The sequence below is a fragment of the Nicotiana tomentosiformis genome, chromosome 3 (assembly GCF_000390325.3).
Source record: "Nicotiana tomentosiformis chromosome 3, ASM39032v3, whole genome shotgun sequence".
Lineage (NCBI taxonomy): Eukaryota > Viridiplantae > Streptophyta > Magnoliopsida > Solanales > Solanaceae > Nicotiana > Nicotiana tomentosiformis.
In genome coordinates this window covers 9,783,195-9,804,146 of record NC_090814.1, presented here as the reverse complement: position 1 = coordinate 9,804,146, position 20,952 = coordinate 9,783,195, and the positions used below count along the sequence as shown (strand labels likewise).

The window sequence follows — 20,952 nt, the reverse complement described above, 5'->3', positions numbered from 1 at the left end:
GGAAGAAGGGAGGAACAATCTGGAAACAGTAAGAGAAACAAAAAGAGCAGATATATTATTTATCTTGTTGTATAAGATTTGGAGTTTAATACAAATAATTTAGAATAGTATAATTTGAAACTTACGTTAGGATAATTGTTATCCGCAAAAACAAAATTTGCTTTATAATTATTTCAGTACCCATGCATGCTTGCAATATCAAAGCTGGTTGGGAAAAAAAAGTCGGGAAATTCGTTAAGACATGAACTACAAACAAATTACATCTGAGCATAAATTGTTGGGCCCATGCTAAGGCCATCTAGTAGAAATACAAGCACGAGACTCTCTTCAAGTGATGCATCTTTTCCGGCCCATAAATGCATTCTACAGGTTCCTTCCATTGGCCAAACAGCTTCACATTACGGATTTTCACTATGAACCTTAGATGCCTAGAAAATAAGATTAACAAATGAAAGATTGCTACAAATGAATGGCGAACAAACACTGATTTGCCATCTATCAAGATATAGTAACAGCACAATGTTTTCATCTGACTCGTCTTCTCTCCCTGGATCTGTCTCTACTATCGTCATCCCTCTCTCTGCTTCCTCTCTTCCTCTCCCATTCACGGTCTCTCTGTTTTTCACTTTCTATGTCGTGAACTCTTTCCCTCTCTCGTCGTTTTTCCTTGTCTCTGTTCACATCATTTTCCCTGTCTCTGCTGGAAGATTTCCTCTGAGGACTTTCACTTCCGCTTCTGCTTCGATGACGTTTCCTTGAAGTTTCCCGGGGATCCTCTCTCTTATCCCTCCTCTCTGAAGTTGACCTACTCGCTGTTTAATTTGGAAGAACAAATACAATACAGGAATTAGTTTCAGTTTGAAGGCAAAAAGTAAAGCACCTTCACATTGGTAGGTTTGCAGACAGCAAAAATTTGCTGTCTATATCTTAATGCAACAAAGAAGATGATTAACAGTCTCAAGCAAGAAACGATTCATCTCAAACATGCCCTCCAAATAAGGTATAAACTATGACGAATCTCGTAACTGTTGGCAATAAACATTAACCATCACTGCCTTCGCAATAAATGCAAAGAAGATGAACAAGTGTCCGAGGCATGATATTTCAGTCAAAAGAAAAAAGGATATCTGATAATATTTGCCTCACTCCCTTCATTTTTGTGTTTATCGCCAGACACAAAAGAAGAAAAACACTCCTCTACAAACAAGAGGAGTCAGAGATGCTTGACACAAAATATCTGATAGTGCTTTTTAAAGATCATATAATGAGATTTGAGCACAGGCTTCAGTTAATGTCTATGAGAACATCCTAACTTCCACCAATCACCTGGTATCTGAGAACTTATCAGCTTAATCGGAGATAAAATGCAGGCTTCAACTGTGTAAGACAAAGACCACTGGCAAAAACAGAAATAACTACTTGTACAAAAAAGGGGGTTATTGAAAGTACAGAGTCAAAATATTTAGTTGAAAAGATATCACGTAAAGATTAAAATAACATACTCCCTGCATCTTAGTCGATATTCTTGGAGAAGGAAGAACGCCATTTGAGGGGTCAAGTGGATTAGACACAAAAGGAAGCAACAAGCTTTTGTTAATTGGAATTAACCTACTTCGAGATCAATAGGAAATCAGACAACTGTAAGGGTGCAAAATTTTCTGCTAGAAGATATCTTTTCCGAAGAATCTGAGAAATCTTAAATCTGAACACAAAAGATATAGAAATGTCAAACTACTTGCAGATTTATCACTTACTTTTTCTTGAAATATCTTGACTGAAATTTGCTAAACCATATTCAGATTGAAGCTGCTGCCGATGGATTTCAACTTTCTTTTCTATTTCATCTGGAATATGTATCCCTCGCTCTTCAAGAGATTCACGATATTCAATCAAAGCAACCTCAAGGCGCCTCAACTTTTGTCTGCCATGAGCAAGTCGTATACCAATCAAAATCCAAAAGAGAAGACATTGAAGAATGTAATATAAAAAATCCGGAATCAAATCTATAGCAATCCCTGGAGCGCATTTGATTTCTCTGAAATAATGGTGCGTTACAGGGAGATTTCAGTTTTAGAAATGGGCCAAAACAAGAAACGAACACGACAGCAGACCCCTCAACCAACAAAAACAATCACAATTCAAACACGCAAAGGCAAGACTCATTAGGTAGTCAAATCTATAGCAATCCAAGGAGCGCATTTGATTTCTCTGAAATAATGGTGCGTTACAGGGAGATTTCAGTTTTAGAAATGGGCCAAAACAAGAAACGAAGACGACAGCAGACCCCTCAACCAACAAAAACAATCACAATTCAAACACGCAAAGGCAAGACTCATTGGGTAGTGTGTTATTCTTTTTGTCCAAAAATAGAGTCCATTTTTTACTTCCGAAACTCAAATTCTTCAACCAAATTTGTCAAAGCATTAAACTTGAAACGGAAAAGGGTCAAAATTATCCTTATTGTTTGATAAATGATTTACATTTACCCTCCGTCCATCAATCAGTTCAAAAATACACATTACGTCCATCTATCAGTCCAAAAATACATACTATGTTATTTTTATTAACAAAAATACCCCTACGTTGAACGGTAGACCAGGTGGGTCTTCAAATTAATGCGTTGGCATCTTTTTATTGGGCCAGGTGGCACTCTTATCCAAGAAATTAAATCTGGGATTAATTTCGACCCATTAACCGGATACGCCCGTCTCTCCTCCATCAATTTCTCTCTTTCTTCCGTCAATTCCTCTCTTTCTTCCATGTTTTCTTCCAGCAATTTCTCTCTTTCTTTCATTTTCAAATCACATGCTTAAAATAACAAGATAGTGTTTATCAATGGTGTTTGAACATGAAGGGTTTTCATGTGTTTTCTGGTGGCCTTTGCTGGAGTTTCCTTTGTTGTTTTAGGTGGCGGAAGATGAGATGAGGAGTGGAGAAGGTGAGAGAAAATAAAAGAGAAAGCGAAGAAGCAGGGTCATCGCCAGCAGTATTGGTCGCCGGCGTAAACAAAAAGAAGAGTCTGAAGAAGAAAATAAAACAAATGGTCGCCAGAGTAAAAACTATTGACCGGCCAAACTCGCCGGCAGCGACTTTCATTTTTTTTTTTTTAAAAAGTCCAGATCTGGTGACCTCTATATGAGTTCTCAAAGAAAGAACAAAAAAAATGAAATAAAATAGAAAAACAGAGAGGAGAGGTGGTGAGGCACTGGAGCTCCGGTGGCCTGTGGCGGATTTTCACCGGCGACAGTAAGAAAAGAGAAAAGAGGTAAGAGTAAAAAATGACTTAGGCTAGAAGTATTTTTGACCCGGGTAACAAAAATAGGGTTGAATTCAACTAATAGGGCGGATATTAGACCCAGGTTTGATTTCTGGATGAGAGAGCCACGTGGCCCAATAAAAATACGCCAACGCATTAATTTGAAGACTCATATGTTGCGCCGTTAAAAAGAGGTAATTTTATTAATAAAACTAACGAGGTGTGTATTTTTAGACCGATAGATGAATCGAGGATAAATGTAAACCATTTACCAAATGATAGGGGTAGTTTTGACCTAAGTTGCTCCGACACGGCAATTTAGGTGCCGCACTCGTGTCGACACGACACTAGTATGGGTGTGGGTGTAGGTGTGGCACCATATCTGGTCAAACAATTTTGGGTACTTTGACCACTACAGATGGAAAAATTCTAGACAAGATACAATTTGATTCCCGAAATCAGAGCCAAAACAAGGGTAAATTTGAAGAAAATAGCATAGCTTATCTAGGAAATCAATCCTTTACATATTTACAACTTGAGAATTAAAAAAAAATCCACACTTTACAAGCTATATGTAAGTGTTCCACAAAATATCTCATAATTTAGAGATATTTTTATTTTTTGAATTATTTTTAGCCGGATCCCCGCACTCGTATCTGTACTAGGATCTATATCCCCGAATCTTAGAATTTACATCTCGAAGGATCCGACCTCTAGATCCGCACCCGTGTCAGGTACCCGCACCCGTGTCCGGGCAACTTAGGTTTTGACCCTTTTCCGAATTTGAAATACAAAATCATTGTTCATAGTTTTTCCATTTACTCACTACTTCTCTACCTTTAAAGGACAATCCAATTCAAGACTAATCTAATTTGAAAATAGTAAGTAAATGTCACTACCTTCCTTCGACAAAAGGAGTATACTCAAACGTCAAAAACTAACACGACATGAAGGCTTCAAGATCAAATTTTTTTAGCAAAATAAAACCTCTTTTGATGCATCAAACAACACATCTATATTTACATATTTACCTCTGTTCTTCAGTCATTCCACTTTCTAGATGTGTTGAATTGCTTGTGTCAGTTGTAAGTCCCGTCTCCTCAATCTTACCTCCAGCATTTTCACTTCCGGAAGATGAATATGTCAACCCCAGGTCTCTCATATCTCTCTTTTGTTCATCATCACTGTCATTATCCTCCCTGGCCCATTTAGAGGCTGGCAAAATAGACTGATTTTTACCCTCATCAAATAAGTCATTTGAATCAAGCTGTGGACTAGAATTTGAGGGAACCGACGACATGGAGACTTTGCCTTCGAGTTGTTTGTCGTCATTCACATAACTATTCCAGCCCGAAGCCATCTGATCCAATTTATTATTGGTCTCTTTTTGGCTACCAAGGTATCTGTCAGAATTTGGACGGCTTACATGTTTTAGATCATCATCCAGTTCATATTCTCTCTGTTTCTCTGCTTCCTCAAGGTAAAGTAACCGAGAAACCATCATTTCCCTACCACCTATGAGAGACAAACCATTGTGCCTGCATCGTCTTTCTAACTCCGGAAGGGGAAGACTCAGTAGCTCCTTCATGGCAGCTCCTTTCCCAATTGCCAATGCAGCATCTTGGTTAACCTTGTCACCATCCAGTGCAGTTTTAGTGCTGATCGTTTGTTCTAGTTCAGGGGCATCACCACCAAGAGAATGAAAGAGGATGACACCGGAGTTCCCAGATCGAAGAAAAGTTGCACGTAAACCATTGACATAAGCATCAGAAAATAAAAACCAATCAGCCCACACTTGAAGAACTTTCAGAACTCTCTCCTGCAACGTGTCAAGCAAAACTTAGCAACACATCAAGGAGGATAGAAACAGGCTACAAATCAAACATGTGCAAAACCAGTATGGTAATGGGAATGGCTTACTTTGAGGGCCTCAGCAGTCATCCTTCCTGTAATACTACGATACAAGTCATTGAAACTTTCCATTACGTCTGGTAAGGTGGCCTCAAATTTAGTGCGATATGCTGATGCATTCTTAACAGGAGCACTACTATTGTGGAGAATATCTGAGACGAGCATAAGCCGGGCAACTTTTGTTGGTATTGGAGTTTCTTTAAGCGTCAAAGACTCTGTTAGAACTTCAACTGCCTGCAAGTCAGTAGCAACAGGGTAACTGTTTCAGGAAAATACAATGGAAACAATTACAATCACAGGATCCCTCAACTCATTCATGGTCCTATTTATTACAATTACAATTAATGTTCAAGTCTCATCTTTATGCACCCCAGACCCCACTTGTGGGATTTTACTGGGTTGTTGTTGTTGTCTCATCTTTATGCTAAATAATATAAAAACCTTCAAAGAAGCTGATGGCACTTTGAAAATTAGATGTGGAAATCACCAGCAGGTTGTATTCAACTGCTAAACATGAAATAGAACCTTTGAAAGGTAAAATAGTAAAATACCAAATTATGAATGTAGCTTCAACAGAATGACCTCTTCCACTTCCAGTCGGTTCAAGTATTGAATAGACAAAAAAGTGCAGTACAAAAATAACAGAAAATTTGTAAAACACCAACTGAAAATTTACCTCTCCAGCAGCATCAGCATTGTCTAGAGCAAAACCCATTGCTTCTCTTATCTGACTTCTTTCAAGAGTCAATGAACGTAGCATATCCTCAAATTCATCTCTCTGTGCATCAGTTAATGTCCTTTCTACTTCTACACGCTGCAAATGTTAAAAGATAAAAAGTTAAATTAGAAAATATTTGTCAGATGAAAAGAAAATCCCTTGCACTTTCAGAATGAAAATCCCAAAAAATCAAAATTAACTTGACATGAATCTCTAGCATCATGAATGTACCCTGCTTTTTCCAGCAGCATATGTAGTCCCCAATTCCTTTTCATTCTCGTCTCCTTTTGATGTAGGCAGAGGAGGTGGTATCCACCTACAAGTATTAACAAAAGTTTGGTCAACGACATACAATCTTCAGTCGAAAACTCAAAAAAAACAAAGGGCTTCGTCCCTCCATCCACACGATTCTAACTTTTGCAACAATAAAATAGACGAGTTCAGTTACATACTAAATAGATAGTTTAAGTTTTCCATTAAGGTACTTTCCAGATGCTCCAGCAGGTCCTATGTACACTATGTAAGGTACTTTCCAGATGCTTTCTATTCAGGTCGTTCAGTATGAGGGACTGAATAAGGTGGTATCCAGTCCCTCCGGATTGGATTGTTAAAGAAGATTATACAGGGGATTGAAATTTTTACCGTCATTTCCAAAATGCCCCTCGTCAAATCTCAAAACACTTCACGGAAAAGGAATACACAAGAAACAAAGAAAATAAAAATGTCTTATATTAGCTGGACATTTTAGTCATGTTGGCCCTTTCAGAGATTGGTATCCCCTGGCCCCGATAACTTATCTGAGTAACGCCATGGGATAAGAAAGGCTTATCCATATAACTTAATCTACCCGGAGGCGTACCAATAGCAGGTTTAGGTTGAATAAAAATCAATCCGCTCCATGTGGTTATTACTTATTAGTAACGCATATCAAACGACCCCCTTATATGCATATATACAATGGAGACTGATTTCAAACGCTTTGCATTAGGACCCACAATATCTGCACCAGGAACTCCAATCCAAAAGGCAAAAAAAAAGAAGAAGTTACCTTCCACTACCACTTATCATGATAAAAGGTTCTGTGCGCCAGCGTTGAAGAGTATCCCCCTATTATTTCACAAGAACCAAAAAGATCTGAGCTACAATGCACACTGTAAATTTTTTCTTCACCATCTTATAAGAGAAATTGATTTTAAAAGCAATTGATGAAGCTAGGTCACCAGATCACTTACTTATCAGAAAACAAAAGGAAGAAAGATCATTTTATCAATTCATATTTCAGAGCCATGATAGGCTTTACCTGAGCAAAAGAATAAAGTCTCCATACATAATATGTATGCTCCTTGGAACCAAGCTCAAATAAGAAGTTGAAGAGAGAATTCCCACGGCCTCGCTCCATTATGGCCTGCTCAAAAGCACAACCTCCATCGAGAACATACAGAGACATGGTATCAATAACATGGCAAAGGTGATCATCTTCCGGTGGGACAACCATAATATCAGGTACATTTGGGGTAAGAACCTAGAAAGCACAAGCATAACACCAACTGGTCAACAAGACTACCAGAAAACTGAGAATTCTTAAGGACTACTCCCTCCATCCAATTTTATGTTGCACCGCCTGTGATTTGACTTTTGTATTATATAACTATTCAGACAGCTAACATACCAATTCAGAGTTCTGGCTTGGAATAGAAGTAACTGGAGGACCTGCTGGACCAGATAAGATGACAGTGCTACCCTGGAAACCACATAAGATAATCACTCAAATTAGTTTCAGGAACTCATAGGAATGTAGTAAGAAGGAAAAGGCATAGAGGACAGCAGAAGGGAATCCTTACCAGAGAGAATTGCAGTTTTAAAGGAAATATAACTAGCTTCAGATGGAAAATTAAATATCCATTGCCAAGAACGAATAATTAACCCATAGAAGATACTTCATATATCTATCTATTAAGTTAACACGATTGATCCATACAACTAGTTGAAGCAAAAACACACAAGTTTGACCATTCATCTATCTTCATGACATGCATTCAACTGATCACACATTCCTAGATAGAAGAATCAATGTAGCATCAATGCACATATATAGCTTATCAAGGAATCATACACCTTGAGAACCAAAGATAAACACCTAAGCTTGACAAGTTATGCATTCATAACATGCATTTAACAAATCATATTCTCTATGGAGCACGACGAACCTCCTTGCTCCTGATTGCCATTTGTCCCGGAGGGGGAGCAGGGAGTGATTGGGATGGTAAAGAGACAGATTTGCCCCACCCGATCTTCAACTCGTACTCATAAACCACCACTCCTGGATCATAAAAAGAAAATTCGGTATTTAATTGCTTCACTGCTTAAAGTTGTATGTACTTGCAAGAGATAAAGAATAATAATCAAAAAGAATGATGACATAAGCAAACAAAGTAGACAGCCACATAGCAATAAAACAAATTCCATGAGCTCTGTATAATAGTTATGAAGCAGGTAAAATTATCAAGAGCACACTGCTGTTAAAACAACCAAAAGAAGTCCATCGTCAGTCTCCATTCTGCCTCTCACTACTGCGTCCCAGTGAAGCAAGATCTTTGCACAAGGATGGGTTCAAACACTGGGAAACTGAGCAAGAGTTGATATCTACTGGATAGACATGAGCAAATATTAGAAATATAGATTCTAATATCTACTGCATTCCGTCTTATTTAGCCAAATATCTCCGGTGAACAGGAGGCAACACCCACAAGAGTTGAAGGGACGAATCTCCCAAGGAGAATATAATGAAAGCAACGCAAAACAAAGAAACATTTATTAGGCATCGTTTGGTTCAAAAACTCATGTTCCCTTTTTTTTAGATCGATATTATTACCTGATGTTTCCTGTGCTTCGTTTTTATTTTTATTTTTTCTGGCTGTTGTTACTAGTTCGTTGTCATAACTACTGTGATTTTGCTGTATTGAGCCGAGGGTCTTCCGGAAATAGTCTCTCTACCTTCACAAGGTAGGGGTAAGGACTGTGTACATACTACCCTCCCAGACCCCACTTGTGGGAATACACTGGGTATGATGTTGTTGTTGTTGTTGTTGTTGTCGTCGTCGTCGTCGTCGTTTGGTTCAAAAACAAGTTATGAAGGGATTAGTAATGCAGAGATAGTAATGCAGGGATTAGTACGGTAGAGAACTAGAGATTGTTATACAGGGATTATTAATGGAGAGAGAGTAATAAAGGGAATAGTAATGCAAGGATTATGATGTAAGGATTATTTCTTGTTGGATGTTTGGTTTTTTTTTTGTATTAAAAATTAGTATACATTGTATGATTTAATGTGTGTGTCTTCCTTTTAAGTAAATGGGCTAGGGTGTTTCTCTGTAGTAGACAACTTCAGTTTTTGCTCCTTAGACACAGCAATACTCAGTACAACCACAACTCTATCAGAAGAAAAAGTTAAGACTCTAAATTACAGTGATATCTTATCTGTGTACCGAAGAAGTTGGGGTGACGTTCTCTGCATTTTTCCAGTAAATAAGCTGCAAGAAGTTTCTATTCTATCCTGGTGACATCAAGTTTATTTTTATCATTTTATTATTTTAATCCATGTATTAGTAATACCGGTATTCTTATTCGATATCCTATCCCGCATAAAATAATACATGTATTTCCTCATAACTTATGCCGGTATTATTTAGGAAGAAAGTAAAATGCTAACCGAAAATGTATATGCTATGTTGGGTTCTATGCATAGATTAACTCTCCTTATTTCACCAACCAAACAAAGTAAATGTTATGCTGGTTTTTACACACAGATTAATTCTCCTCAAAACACTAAGCAAACTGGCACTTACTGTACAAGTACATAATACACAATATTGCACCATCAAAACATTCTCCCTTTTTCAGTTTAACAGGTTTGTACACTCAATCGCTATAAATGCAGGTAGTGGAATTACCCTTATAACCTACTCCACTTATCAATAAGCCATAGTTTTGCTGGAACATCAGCATCTCTAACTCCTTATAACTGCGCATTAAAAGCTTGAACAACAAGAACGTCATGGTAAATTGTTATGTTGTATGAAACTAGGAAAAGAATAATGAGACATTCATAATAGCAAGGAATTTCAACTCCGACTCATGTTTTCAAGGCTGGATGTTTGACGAATCTCTTTGCTTGGTCTAAACTTCATATTGTAATAAATGTTATCTTTTTTGGATTTTGTCATCTCCTTAAGCTGTAACGGGGAGATTGATGAAAATGTCACGCATCGCATCGGAGCAGGATGGATGAAATAGAGGCTCGCTTCCGGTGTCTTGTGTGATAAGAATGTGCGACTTAGGGGTCGTTTGGTAGGGTGCATAAGAATAATGTTGAATAGGATGTATTAGTAATGCTGGTATTAGTTATGCTTGCATTAGTTATGCTGGCATTAGTTATGCTGACATATTTCTTATCCATTGTTTGGTTTGATGTATTAAAGCATTGCACAATTTCTAAAAGAATTATTTGTTTACAAAAATGCCCTCAAAACCAGTCCATCACTCTATCTTTTTAAAAGAAACATATGTTAAGGAATATTTTTATATAGAAAAAAGTTTTAAAAACATTATTTGATATATTGTAGTATAGAACTGAATATTTATTTATAAAAAAGGAAATATGCTAAGTATTTATTTATTTACTAGGGATATAATTTTATTTCTCACTATTTGGATTATTTCAAAATTGCATTAATATAATAGCATATTTTAATTAAGCATAGATTTTGAAGGACAATTTTGTCTTTAACTAAGCTAATGCATGCATTAAAACCCATTGCATTGTTAATACCATGGTTTTTTATGCATTAGTTATGCATAGGATAATACCAAATAGGGTGTATAACTAATGTTTGCATAACTAATGCATAGGTTCAAAATGTGTACCAAACAAGGAATTATTAATACACAAAGCTAATGCATGCATTATTCTATCTAATGCATCCTACCAAACGACCCATTAAAGGTAAGTTCTACAAGGTTGTAGTTAGACCGACTATGTTGTATGGAGCAGAGTGCTGGCCGGTCAAGAACTCTCATACCCAGAAGCTAAAAGTAGCTGAGATGAGGATGTTGAGGTGGATGTGTGGGCATACCCGATTGGATAAGATTATGAATGAAGTTATTCGGGAAAAGGTGGGAGTGGCCCCCTGTGGAGGATAAGATGCGGGAGGCGAGGTTGAGATGGTTCGGGCATGTTAAGAGGAGAAATATAGAAGCCCCAGTTAGCAGGTGCGAGCGGTTAGCCTCGGTAGGTAGTAGGAGTAGTAGAGATAGGCCTAAGAAGTCTTGAGGAGAGGTTATTAGGCGGGAAATGGCACAGTTGGAGCTGACTGAAGACATGGCCCTAGACAGGAGGGTGTGGAGGTCAAAGATTAGGGTAGAAGGTTCGTAGGTAGTCGAGCGTTTCTCTTTGTCTTACCCAGTTCTCTAGCATTAGTGTTAGTATGATATCTTTTATTCATAGATGGCTATTACTACCTAGAGTTTGACTGCATTCTTGGATTCGATCTTATTTCATCTTGTTGCTATTCCTACTTATTGCAATTACCTTTTCTTTTTCAGTCGTTCTCTAGCCGAGGGTCTATCGGAAACAGCCTCTCTGTCCTTCCAGGGGTAGGGGTAAAGCTGCGTACATCTTACCCTCCCCAAACCCCACTTGTGGAAACTACTGGGTTTGTTGTTGTTGTTGTTGTCATCTCCTTAAGCTATTGCTTGGCGTAAACTTCATATTGAAATAAATCTTATCTTTTTTTGGATTTGTCACCTCCTTAAGTTTTAGCTAGGAGTCAAAGGCATGTACAGGAACTAATTTCTATTTTATAACACATTTGCATCAACTGGATGCGTGATGAATGAAATTTATCTTTACGTGATCAACAAAATAGCAAGGGAAGGTATTTAACTTTTCTTTAAAAAAAAAATATCACGGGAAGGAAAATAAGAAGAGGGAAATGCGATTCACAGTTATAGGATTAAGCAAAAGTTTCATTCGTAGTAGCTAAAGCCTAACCTTGCATCTCATCATTTGCAGCCTGAGCATCAGCCCTATTCATGAAAGATACAAATCCACAATTCCTCTGTCGCTTTCTTTCCTCTTCTGTCCTTGGCCACATTATTTTTACACTCGCAATAGGGCCAAATCTCCCAAAAGTACGCAAAAGGAAATTTTCATCAACCTATAAAGAAAATAATCAAAAGGGTAAACCAGACAAGAAAGGAGAATAGGGTGATACAGAGACTCAAGACAGCTTCACAGTGCTTGAAGCAACAAAAGTGACATTAATAAGAAGAGCATTACCTGAGGCGATAAATTTCCAACATATAGATTTGTGGTCTGTGGGTCCCCATCATCCAATGATCCAGGCCTTCCACTAGGATCAAAATCATCTGGCAGCTCGTCAAACCGACTAGACGGCTGAGGAAAGTTTGTCATAAAACATGAGAAAAGTAATACAAAGCACACCAAAAATGCAGATTAAATATAAAAGGAAGTAGATACCACAAAAAGAAGAGACATTTGACAATAAGTGATTTTTACAGTAAATTTTAGCGCTATTGCAGCAACTTTACTAATACATGTATTGTGCATATATCAGCAGATGTGGCATGACATTTCAAGGAAGACTCTGATGTCTGTGCATAAAACGTGTATCAAAAGCAGATGAAAGGCACCAGTAATGCTCTAAGAACAACCAATAACTTATCTTCTTCCTAAAAGATTCAAGTACTCAGACCACTGCCGAAGAGCATCAACCATCTAAATCATAGCATTCATGTTGGACTGCAATTGTTTCAACCCATTTAAACAGAATCTCATTGAAAAAAACAAGAAAAAGTTTGTCCGATCTTTCATCTTAAAGGAAGGGAAGATTGAATGGCTTAATTTCATACACTCTACCAATATCCTTAGAGCCACTTACAGCTGGATTATCAGTATGACGATCGCGCCAGTGTTCACGTTCTTGGTTACGCCTTTCCCTCATTCCTTGCTCATGCTTCAGTTCCTCCATAAAATAGTCGATGTTCCTTGGTTTTCCTTTCTCCTTTTCCCTTGTCTTCTCCTCCTTCTGCATAATGTAGACCAACATATTCATATGTAAATATCAAAAAGGTACAACATTTCTACTCTCGTACTAGAGATGTTTCAACTGCCCAACATACCTTCTCATAATCTCTGCTCTTGGTTGCCGTAGGAGGTGGTAAAAAAGATGGAACATACCTGCAGATACATGAACTACATTCCAGAATCTACCACCAATAACTTAAAACATATTTTTTTTTAAAACATATTCTTAAACAATGATAGAATCAATATTTTACATGTGGGTGGCGATATTATCATTAGGAGAATTGAACATGCTTTCAATTGACACAATCAGTTTACCAATACAAGCATTTAACAAAGAAAGAAAGTGACGCATATATCTTCTGAAAAGAATAGCCACTTTGGCAGAGAAAATCACCATGTTTCTGCTTACAAAGTCACTTTCACTATTTATAGTTTCCTCTTTCTGATGTATGACAGGCGTTCCATCCCTCCTCGTAAAAGCTTAAATTAAATTGTTGTCTAAACCAGGGAACAGTACCTGCTACAGTAAAAATTCTAACCTACCATATGTTCTTAACTTGCACGCACATTCTTCAGTGATTTTAAGAAGAGTTTACTTCTGCCAAATAACTAGGTTTAGGAGTCATAATGAAATGCCAAGTTTGTGACATAAGGTATCATGAAGCACACTCGTTGTTCCATCACTTTTTCAACTAAAAATTTATTACGCATCCCTTTCCTCACTCAGTTTTTTGTGGAACTACCATGGTACCATCATTATACCACACAGCTAGAGCATTATTAGCCATTCTGTATCATCCCAAGAAAAGGAGAGAAGAGTTTGCAGAATTCAGTACCATATCCATAAAAAGCCTTGTTCTTGCAACAATGACTAGTTTAAGGGCATAAAATCTATTTTTACTGCCACCATTGCTATTGTTTCTTCACTTCCCAGTTCTACTTTGCCCTCAGATCTGGCAGTTTCCCGATGGATGAGAAATAAACTAGTTCCGTCCAGTGTTATCAAAGGCGAAAAGCGCAAAAAAGCTCTAAGGTCCATTGGGGCTTTAAGCGCAAAGCGCAAATAAAGCGTGGGCTTTAATGAAAAAAGGTGCAACGAAAGAAAAAGTAAAAATATGCATGTAGTCCAAGACTAATCATAATAAGCATGAATAACAAATATATGGACAAAGAAATTGAAAAGAAATTCACAATAAAGTGAAATATCAATTGTTTAAGGCCGCCTTTTCAGGATTACACTCATTGGCAAGGAAAAGTATGACTTAGAGATTCGATGCGACACTAAAGCGCCCACAAAGTGAGGCGAAGCGCTCAACGTGTTTTGAGCCTCGCTTCAGGGCTTAAGCGCGCCTTTAACAACACTGGTTCCGTCCCAATTTATGTGGCGGTGTTTAACTGGGCACGATTTAAGAAAGAAAAAAAGACTTTTAAAGCATGTGGTCTAAAACATGCCATAGACATTTATTTTTTGAGAATGGTAACATATGTAAAACATGCCATAGACATTTGTGTGGCTATGAGATCATGTCACTGAGGGTAAAATGGAAAATTTAAAGTTAAATTGTGTCTAAATATAGAAATGTGTCATTATTTTTGGGATAAACTGAAAAAGAAAGTATGTCAATGTCACATAATATCGGCAGAGGGAGTAAAAGTTTAATTCACACCCCTTTCATCACTCAAGTTTTTATGGAACTACCACAGTACCTTCATTATGCCACACAGCTAAAGCATTATTAGCCATTCTATATCATTCCAAGAAGAGGAGAACTAGAGAAGACCTTGCCGTTTTCAGTACCAAATCCATACAAGCGTTTTTTTTTGCAACAGCATCAGATCCATTTCTACAACCACCTTTACTCCAGGGGTGTTTCTTCACGTCCCAATTTTACTTTGCCATCCAGTATGATAGCTTCCCACTGGATGTTAAGGCCTAGTTGAAATGTTATACAAGCAAAGGATGTGTGCTAGCCAACACTCGTGGAGGTGGGGAGCGAAGAAAGAAGGATCATTCACAGTAAAGTCGTTACCATAAGATCTTCGGCACTAACCAGTTTGAATTATCAGCATATCAAGAAAGATATGCTTTTTTAGTTGGTTGACAACAAGAGAGAAAAATCTCACAACTGAGAATTTGCAAAAAAAAGAAGATTACATATGTCCATCTAGTGTTTCATGTGCGAAAAATCAGGCGAGACGTGAATCATCTCCTGCTACATCGTTAGGTGGCAACTGAGATCATGGGATGATTTGGGTTACACTGAACAATGCCAAGCACAGTGTAGGATGCATTGTTTAGATGGAATTCTAGAAGGGAGAGAAGATGGATAGCGTGAAATAGTTGCCCCACAAGCACTCATGTAATCCAACTAAACAGTGCATCCTACATTGTGCTTGTCATCGTTCATTCTAACCTGAACCATCCCATGATCTCTCAGCACAAGCGAGTTGCAACCTAACAATGTAGCAGGAGATGATCCACGTCTCACCTGATATTTGCACATGAAACACTAGATGGATGTATGTCTAAGTAGCTACTCGCTTGTGGCGGAAAAGTTTGAGATATTTCGGGGTATATTGATTGATCCCAATGGAGGCATTATTCAACTGAGCTTTTACTAGACTAAAGAGAAGAAGAAATGCATGGAATGTTGCTAGAGGTGTCAAATATTTTTAAAAACTACTGAATCGAACCAAACCTCGGACCGATTTCTAGGTTTTTCACCGTAAATACATAGGCTTATGTGTGAGCCTATAACTGCACTTGATAACTAGAAGAGGTTTTTATTTTCATGTAAAGAATATGAAAATACCAAACTCAACCTACTAATAATATATTGATAAAAATGCTACACATATAAATTACGTGTATAAAACATTAATTTTTGAGCCATGGGAAGTATCAAGACACTTCAATGATCACATGAATCCACCTGTTTAAGTCAACTATTAAGTGATTTCAAAAGTTTACCCTTCTATTATGGAGCTTTTGGTTGCAAGTGAAGAAATATGGAGAGGGTATAATTTCACAATTAGAAAGTTCAACAAGTAATATAGTAGATGTTTAATTCAAATGACAATTTATAGTTTCACATTACATTCTTTGCTTTTGTTTGTGTTATACACTATACAATTTTTGGATTTTTAGTTGTTGCATATACGTTTTAGTTGCCTTAAATGAGACACGGATGAATGAAAACAAATAATGTTGTCAAGATCAATTACATTATTATTTTTTATTTTAAAAAAAAAAAAAACTTCTTTTGGTCACCTAGTTTTAGCAATGACTTGTTTTTATATATATTTAATTGAACAACACCCACGAAAAGCAATGGTTTCAGATGTTGTACCTTGATGGTAAAGTATAATGTACCTATAAGAAATCATAGAAGTACTTCTGAAAGTAGGTATATTTTGAAAGTTAAAGTTACTCAACTCATCCTTGTTTCTTAGCAGGAGAATTGCTATTTTTATGTTATATTGTGTTTGCCAGTTTTCTGTAACAAATGAAAATTCTATTAACATTAGTATTCTTATTTGATGTCTTAAAAAATAATTGAACCGAACCGAAACCGAGGAGAAACCGAGATGATTGGGATGATTCGGAAAAGTCTAATTTAGGTTATACACAACAAATTAAACCAAAAAAAACTCTATGGTAATGATTCATGTGCCCATCGTTTCTTTGTAATATGCCAAAAAAAAAAATCTATGGTATAAATTTCTCAGAATTACGAGTTGAACCGAACCATTAACAATCTTAGATGTTGCTCCATTTACTCATGTGGATAGGTTGGAAAGGGAGGAATATGAGACCTTTTGAAGGATAGAGGAAGATTTTGTATTGTTGATGAATAGCCTCTTCCTTGTTTCTTTTTGGTGCACCCATGAGGTATCAATTTGTATAGAAGATTGGGTATCTTTTATAGAGAATACATATTTTTACAGATACTCTACTTTTTGGTTTACCACTTGTATACATGAGTTTCTCCCTACCATTAAGTAAATAATTTACCTTATCAATAAAAATATCCCTCTTATTTCATTTGCATTTTTGTGTAATGAGAGAATACTATAATCTAATGATAGTTGACAAAGTTTAATAGACCATTGTGGATGACTCGGCTGGAGCCACTCAGTGTCCACATATTTTTTGGCATGGATTTGGTGTTCTCTAATGAAAGATTGACTTATCAAAAAAATAATTCCAAAGCATTCGCCTTCTCATCTCTTGTAATGTGTTTCTGGTGATGAATTAGAAAGGCCATCTTTAGTAATGTGTTTCTGGTGATGAAAGGCTGTCTCAAGAGGACTGCTGAAAATGGATGCTCCATCCAATAGGACTTCTTTTTCATTGTAATAAATGTTAAATCTCAAAATTTAGCAACAAGCATTGATAATCTATGTGCTTTTACAATAAGCACAGAAAATAACATGCAGGCACAAAATTTTGCCCAGCAAAGTACATAGGATGTTAATCCCACTTCCGAAAATTGGTAGTACACTTCAACCTTTCTATACTATCTATTTCTTGGTATGAGTAAGTAACAAAAAGGGAGCTATACAAAAATGAAAAGAAAACATTAAGTGCTCAGTGCCTCAGTATGACTGCACATGCTCTTGAGATACACACACAGCTACATTAGCATTTATCTTTCACAGAGATGCACGGTAAGATCGTCAATTCGTCATTAAAGTGAATCAAGTGACTCGGAAAAATTCTAAAGGACAAAATAATATTTTACATAATTAACTTTGCAGCCCTAATAATGACGGTTTCATCACCAGAAACCAGTAGTACTCTTAACCTTTCCGTATTATCTTATTGGCACGAGTAAACAACAAAAAGAGAGCTAAACATATATGAAAAGAGAACACTAGATGCTCAGATTGACCGCCCATGCTCTCAAGACACATGCAGCAGCATTAGTATTTATCTTTCAGATAAATTCAAGGAAAGATTGCCAGTGAAGTTAATCAAATGACTCAGAAAGATTATAAATGACAAAATAATATTTTACCACAAACATTTGCACCCTAATAATAACAGTGATATCATTACCAAAAGACTTGGTACTCAAGGCCTAAATTTTTACAGTAGCATTATAGCACGGTCAATCAAAAAGCATTCGTTTACCTACTTCCCTTCTTTAAACCAGAAACCTCATCTTTGGAACCTGCCATCGGTGAATGAATAGAAAAGGCCCATATTTTTATTAAATGTGTCAGTGTAAGAGGGAAAAAAATTATTTATCCAGATTTTATAGAAAAGGATTCATATATATAAGGAGTATAATGAAAATCTAAGGACATAAATAGCTGCAACGGACCTTCAGAATCAATCTTCAACTTATCATTTGGATTGATGGTTCCCCCTCTAACAAAAGCTTTAGAACCAGGTGTATCATCCACTTGAAATGACTCCACAAACTCTCGGTACAGACGAGCTGTTTCGTCCTCTGCTCTCTGCCAAGATAATACATGTATGTTACAAGACCAAGAAACTTAATTACACAAAGTAAACCAAAGACTTAAGAGTTCATACTTTCTTCTTCGCCTCTTCCTCTTCTCGGTGTTTCTGGAAAGGTGTCTTCTTCCTAGAACTCATCTTCTCAGAACGCACAAACTGCACAGCAGCACATGTGTATTAAAAGAGAAGCACCACCTCCACACATATGACATATCACAAGAACAACAGTGCATAATTTAATCAGAATTAAAACCACCCCCAAACATTGATTCACTGATATCATAACTCCAACATCAAACTCAACATATTCATACGCGAATACCCCCCCCCCCCCCCCCAAAAAAAAAAAAAGACCAAAAGAAAAACTAGAATGCATGCCAGTATGAGATTAACATCATTGCAAGAAAATGAACATCACCACCAAATCCAAATAGCAATCTCATCACCAACCTCATCATGCATAAATAGTTTAGCTAAAACATCAACAAGAAACTCGACAAATGAACCCTAAAAGAGAGAGAGGGAGAGAGGTTTTACTCCAAAATCTAATAACCTGACCAAATTCCTAAACATATTACTCCCTCCATCCCATTTTATGTGATGGACTTTGACAAGGAACGGTATCTTACTTGTGTGACGATAAATCATCTTATTAAGGGTTAAAATGAAAAGTTTAAGTTAAATTATTTCTAACCATAGAAAGCTATCATTTTTTTGGGCCAGACTAAAAAGGACAAATTATTTTTAACCATAGAAAGCTATCATTTTTTTGGGCCAGACTAAAAAGGACTATGCATCGCATAAATTGGGAGAGAGGGAGGAATAAATAGCACGAATGCATCAAACTAAAGTAGAAGTCATCAAATACTCCATTTCTCCTAATTTACGTGACACTATTCACTGACCACAGAGTTTCAGCTGCTAATTTTGACTGCTAAATTATAATAGTAGTTAAAAAAACAATTGAAAGTCCGTTCCACTAGGGGAAAAAAACATTACACCAACGTATAAATTTGATACCTAAATGAGTTTGAATCCTTGAAAACGTATACGCAAGTTGTGTAAAACAATATAATCAGGGGTATGGTGTCATGATCAAAACAGTGCCACATTGCAAAATGAGGGAGCATTCAAGTAATAAATTTTCAATTGCAAAAAAGAAAACATATGTTGAAAAAATTTAGAAGGTCAAGTTGGATGAATTAACTGTAAGAGTCAAACAATTCTGGCGACTAATTAAACATAAATATAATCATTAGTTTACCTCAAGCTTTGCAATAAACCAAATTAATTATTGCTTTAACTCACAGCCAGCATAGTGGTATTTCATTTAACCAGGACATATCAATCAAAATAATAGAAGTGTTGTTTCTCAATCAATTCAATGAAAAAGAAAAAAAATGCTTACTTTGAAGTTAGAAAATTGAAATTTAGGGCTTTGCTGAACAACTTCAACTACTCAGAGGATATTTGCTACTCGATTAGCACTGGCGCTTTTCCTCTTTCGCTCTCTGTTGGAATTTCAGATTTTAGTCCTTTCTTTTTATCCCTTCTAATAGAGTTTACGGAAATATGCCCTAAAATTAAGTAAAATTGAGCAGATTTGTCCGTCCTTGTACCTTGGCGCAAATATGCATTATGTCCTTATTTTATACTCCTTCGATTCGCTTTTATTTGTTTAAAAATGCATTTCACTTTTACTCGTTAGTTTTAGCATATTAAGATAATGATAATTTTTTTTTTTCTGTTATACCCACAGTATTAATTACTCATTTTAAATCATATTCTCAATTCTATTAAAAATATGCATCAATTAATATATGTATCATGGTAAATTATGCACTTCGTTTATTATTTCTTAAGGAGTGTTCAAACTCTATAGTGAACAAGTAAAAATAAACGGAGGGAGTACGATCCCATATGGATTATATATTTGGTCCAATCGCTTACTTTAATGGCATATTTGACACTTTAAACTTTTATTTTATTGAGTTATTTTGTTTGGTTCATGGTAATATAATAAAAGTTTGTAATGATAAAATCTCCGTGAAATCAATTACTCTTCTTCCTAAATCTTAAATACGATCAAAGAGAAGCAAAGAGTCGAAAAAACTAAACCATTTGTTGGAACGCCTATATTAGTAAATATCGACATCATATGCTTTAAAACACCAATAAATAACCACTTTCGGTATCACAACAATAAAAACTAATACAATAGACAAATTTATCCATCATAGGCAATAAATGAATCAACTGCATCAATTAAATGTGTCAAATCTCAACTCACTAGCAAAAAATAAATTATTTACTCGCACCATACAAATAAAACATGATACATTTTGCTTTGGAACAAACAGAAACATGGTTTAAGAGTAAAGGCAAGCAAAATGTACAAAAATCTAAACTATTTGTTGGAAGAGAAACCTCTCAAATTGGTCGGTCGTGGTATAGATTTCTCTTCCAACAAAATAGTTTAGATTTTTTTA

At 36.4% G+C, this 20,952-nt stretch overlaps 1 protein-coding gene across 5 annotated transcripts; it reads right to left on the bottom strand.

Moving 5' to 3' along the window:
• Positions 1-208: 208 nt before the first annotated feature.
• On the bottom strand, positions 209-20,075 carry LOC104115798 (protein RRC1-like). 5 transcript variants are annotated; one of them, XM_009626505.4, is made up of 18 exons: positions 19,872-20,075; positions 18,539-18,619; positions 18,324-18,459; positions 18,131-18,170; positions 13,086-13,143; positions 12,845-12,991; positions 12,223-12,339; positions 11,935-12,100; positions 8,093-8,205; positions 7,555-7,626; positions 7,186-7,407; positions 6,934-6,992; positions 6,117-6,201; positions 5,844-5,981; positions 5,177-5,401; positions 4,288-5,075; positions 1,755-1,921; positions 209-812 (listed from the first exon to the last, which is right to left on the bottom strand). In XM_009626505.4, the coding sequence occupies exons 2-18, from the start codon at positions 18,599-18,601 to the stop codon at positions 526-528; spliced, it is 2,883 nt and encodes a 960-aa protein (XP_009624800.1). In that variant the 5' UTR covers positions 18,602-18,619; positions 19,872-20,075; the 3' UTR covers positions 209-525. The 5 variants fall into 5 exon arrangements, with proteins under 5 accessions (XP_009624800.1, XP_033517092.1, XP_009624802.1 ...); XM_033661201.2 differs by having other exon boundaries at positions 12,845-12,988; XM_009626507.4 differs by lacking the exons at positions 18,131-18,170; positions 18,539-18,619; positions 19,872-20,075.
• Positions 20,076-20,952: the final 877 nt, after the last annotated feature.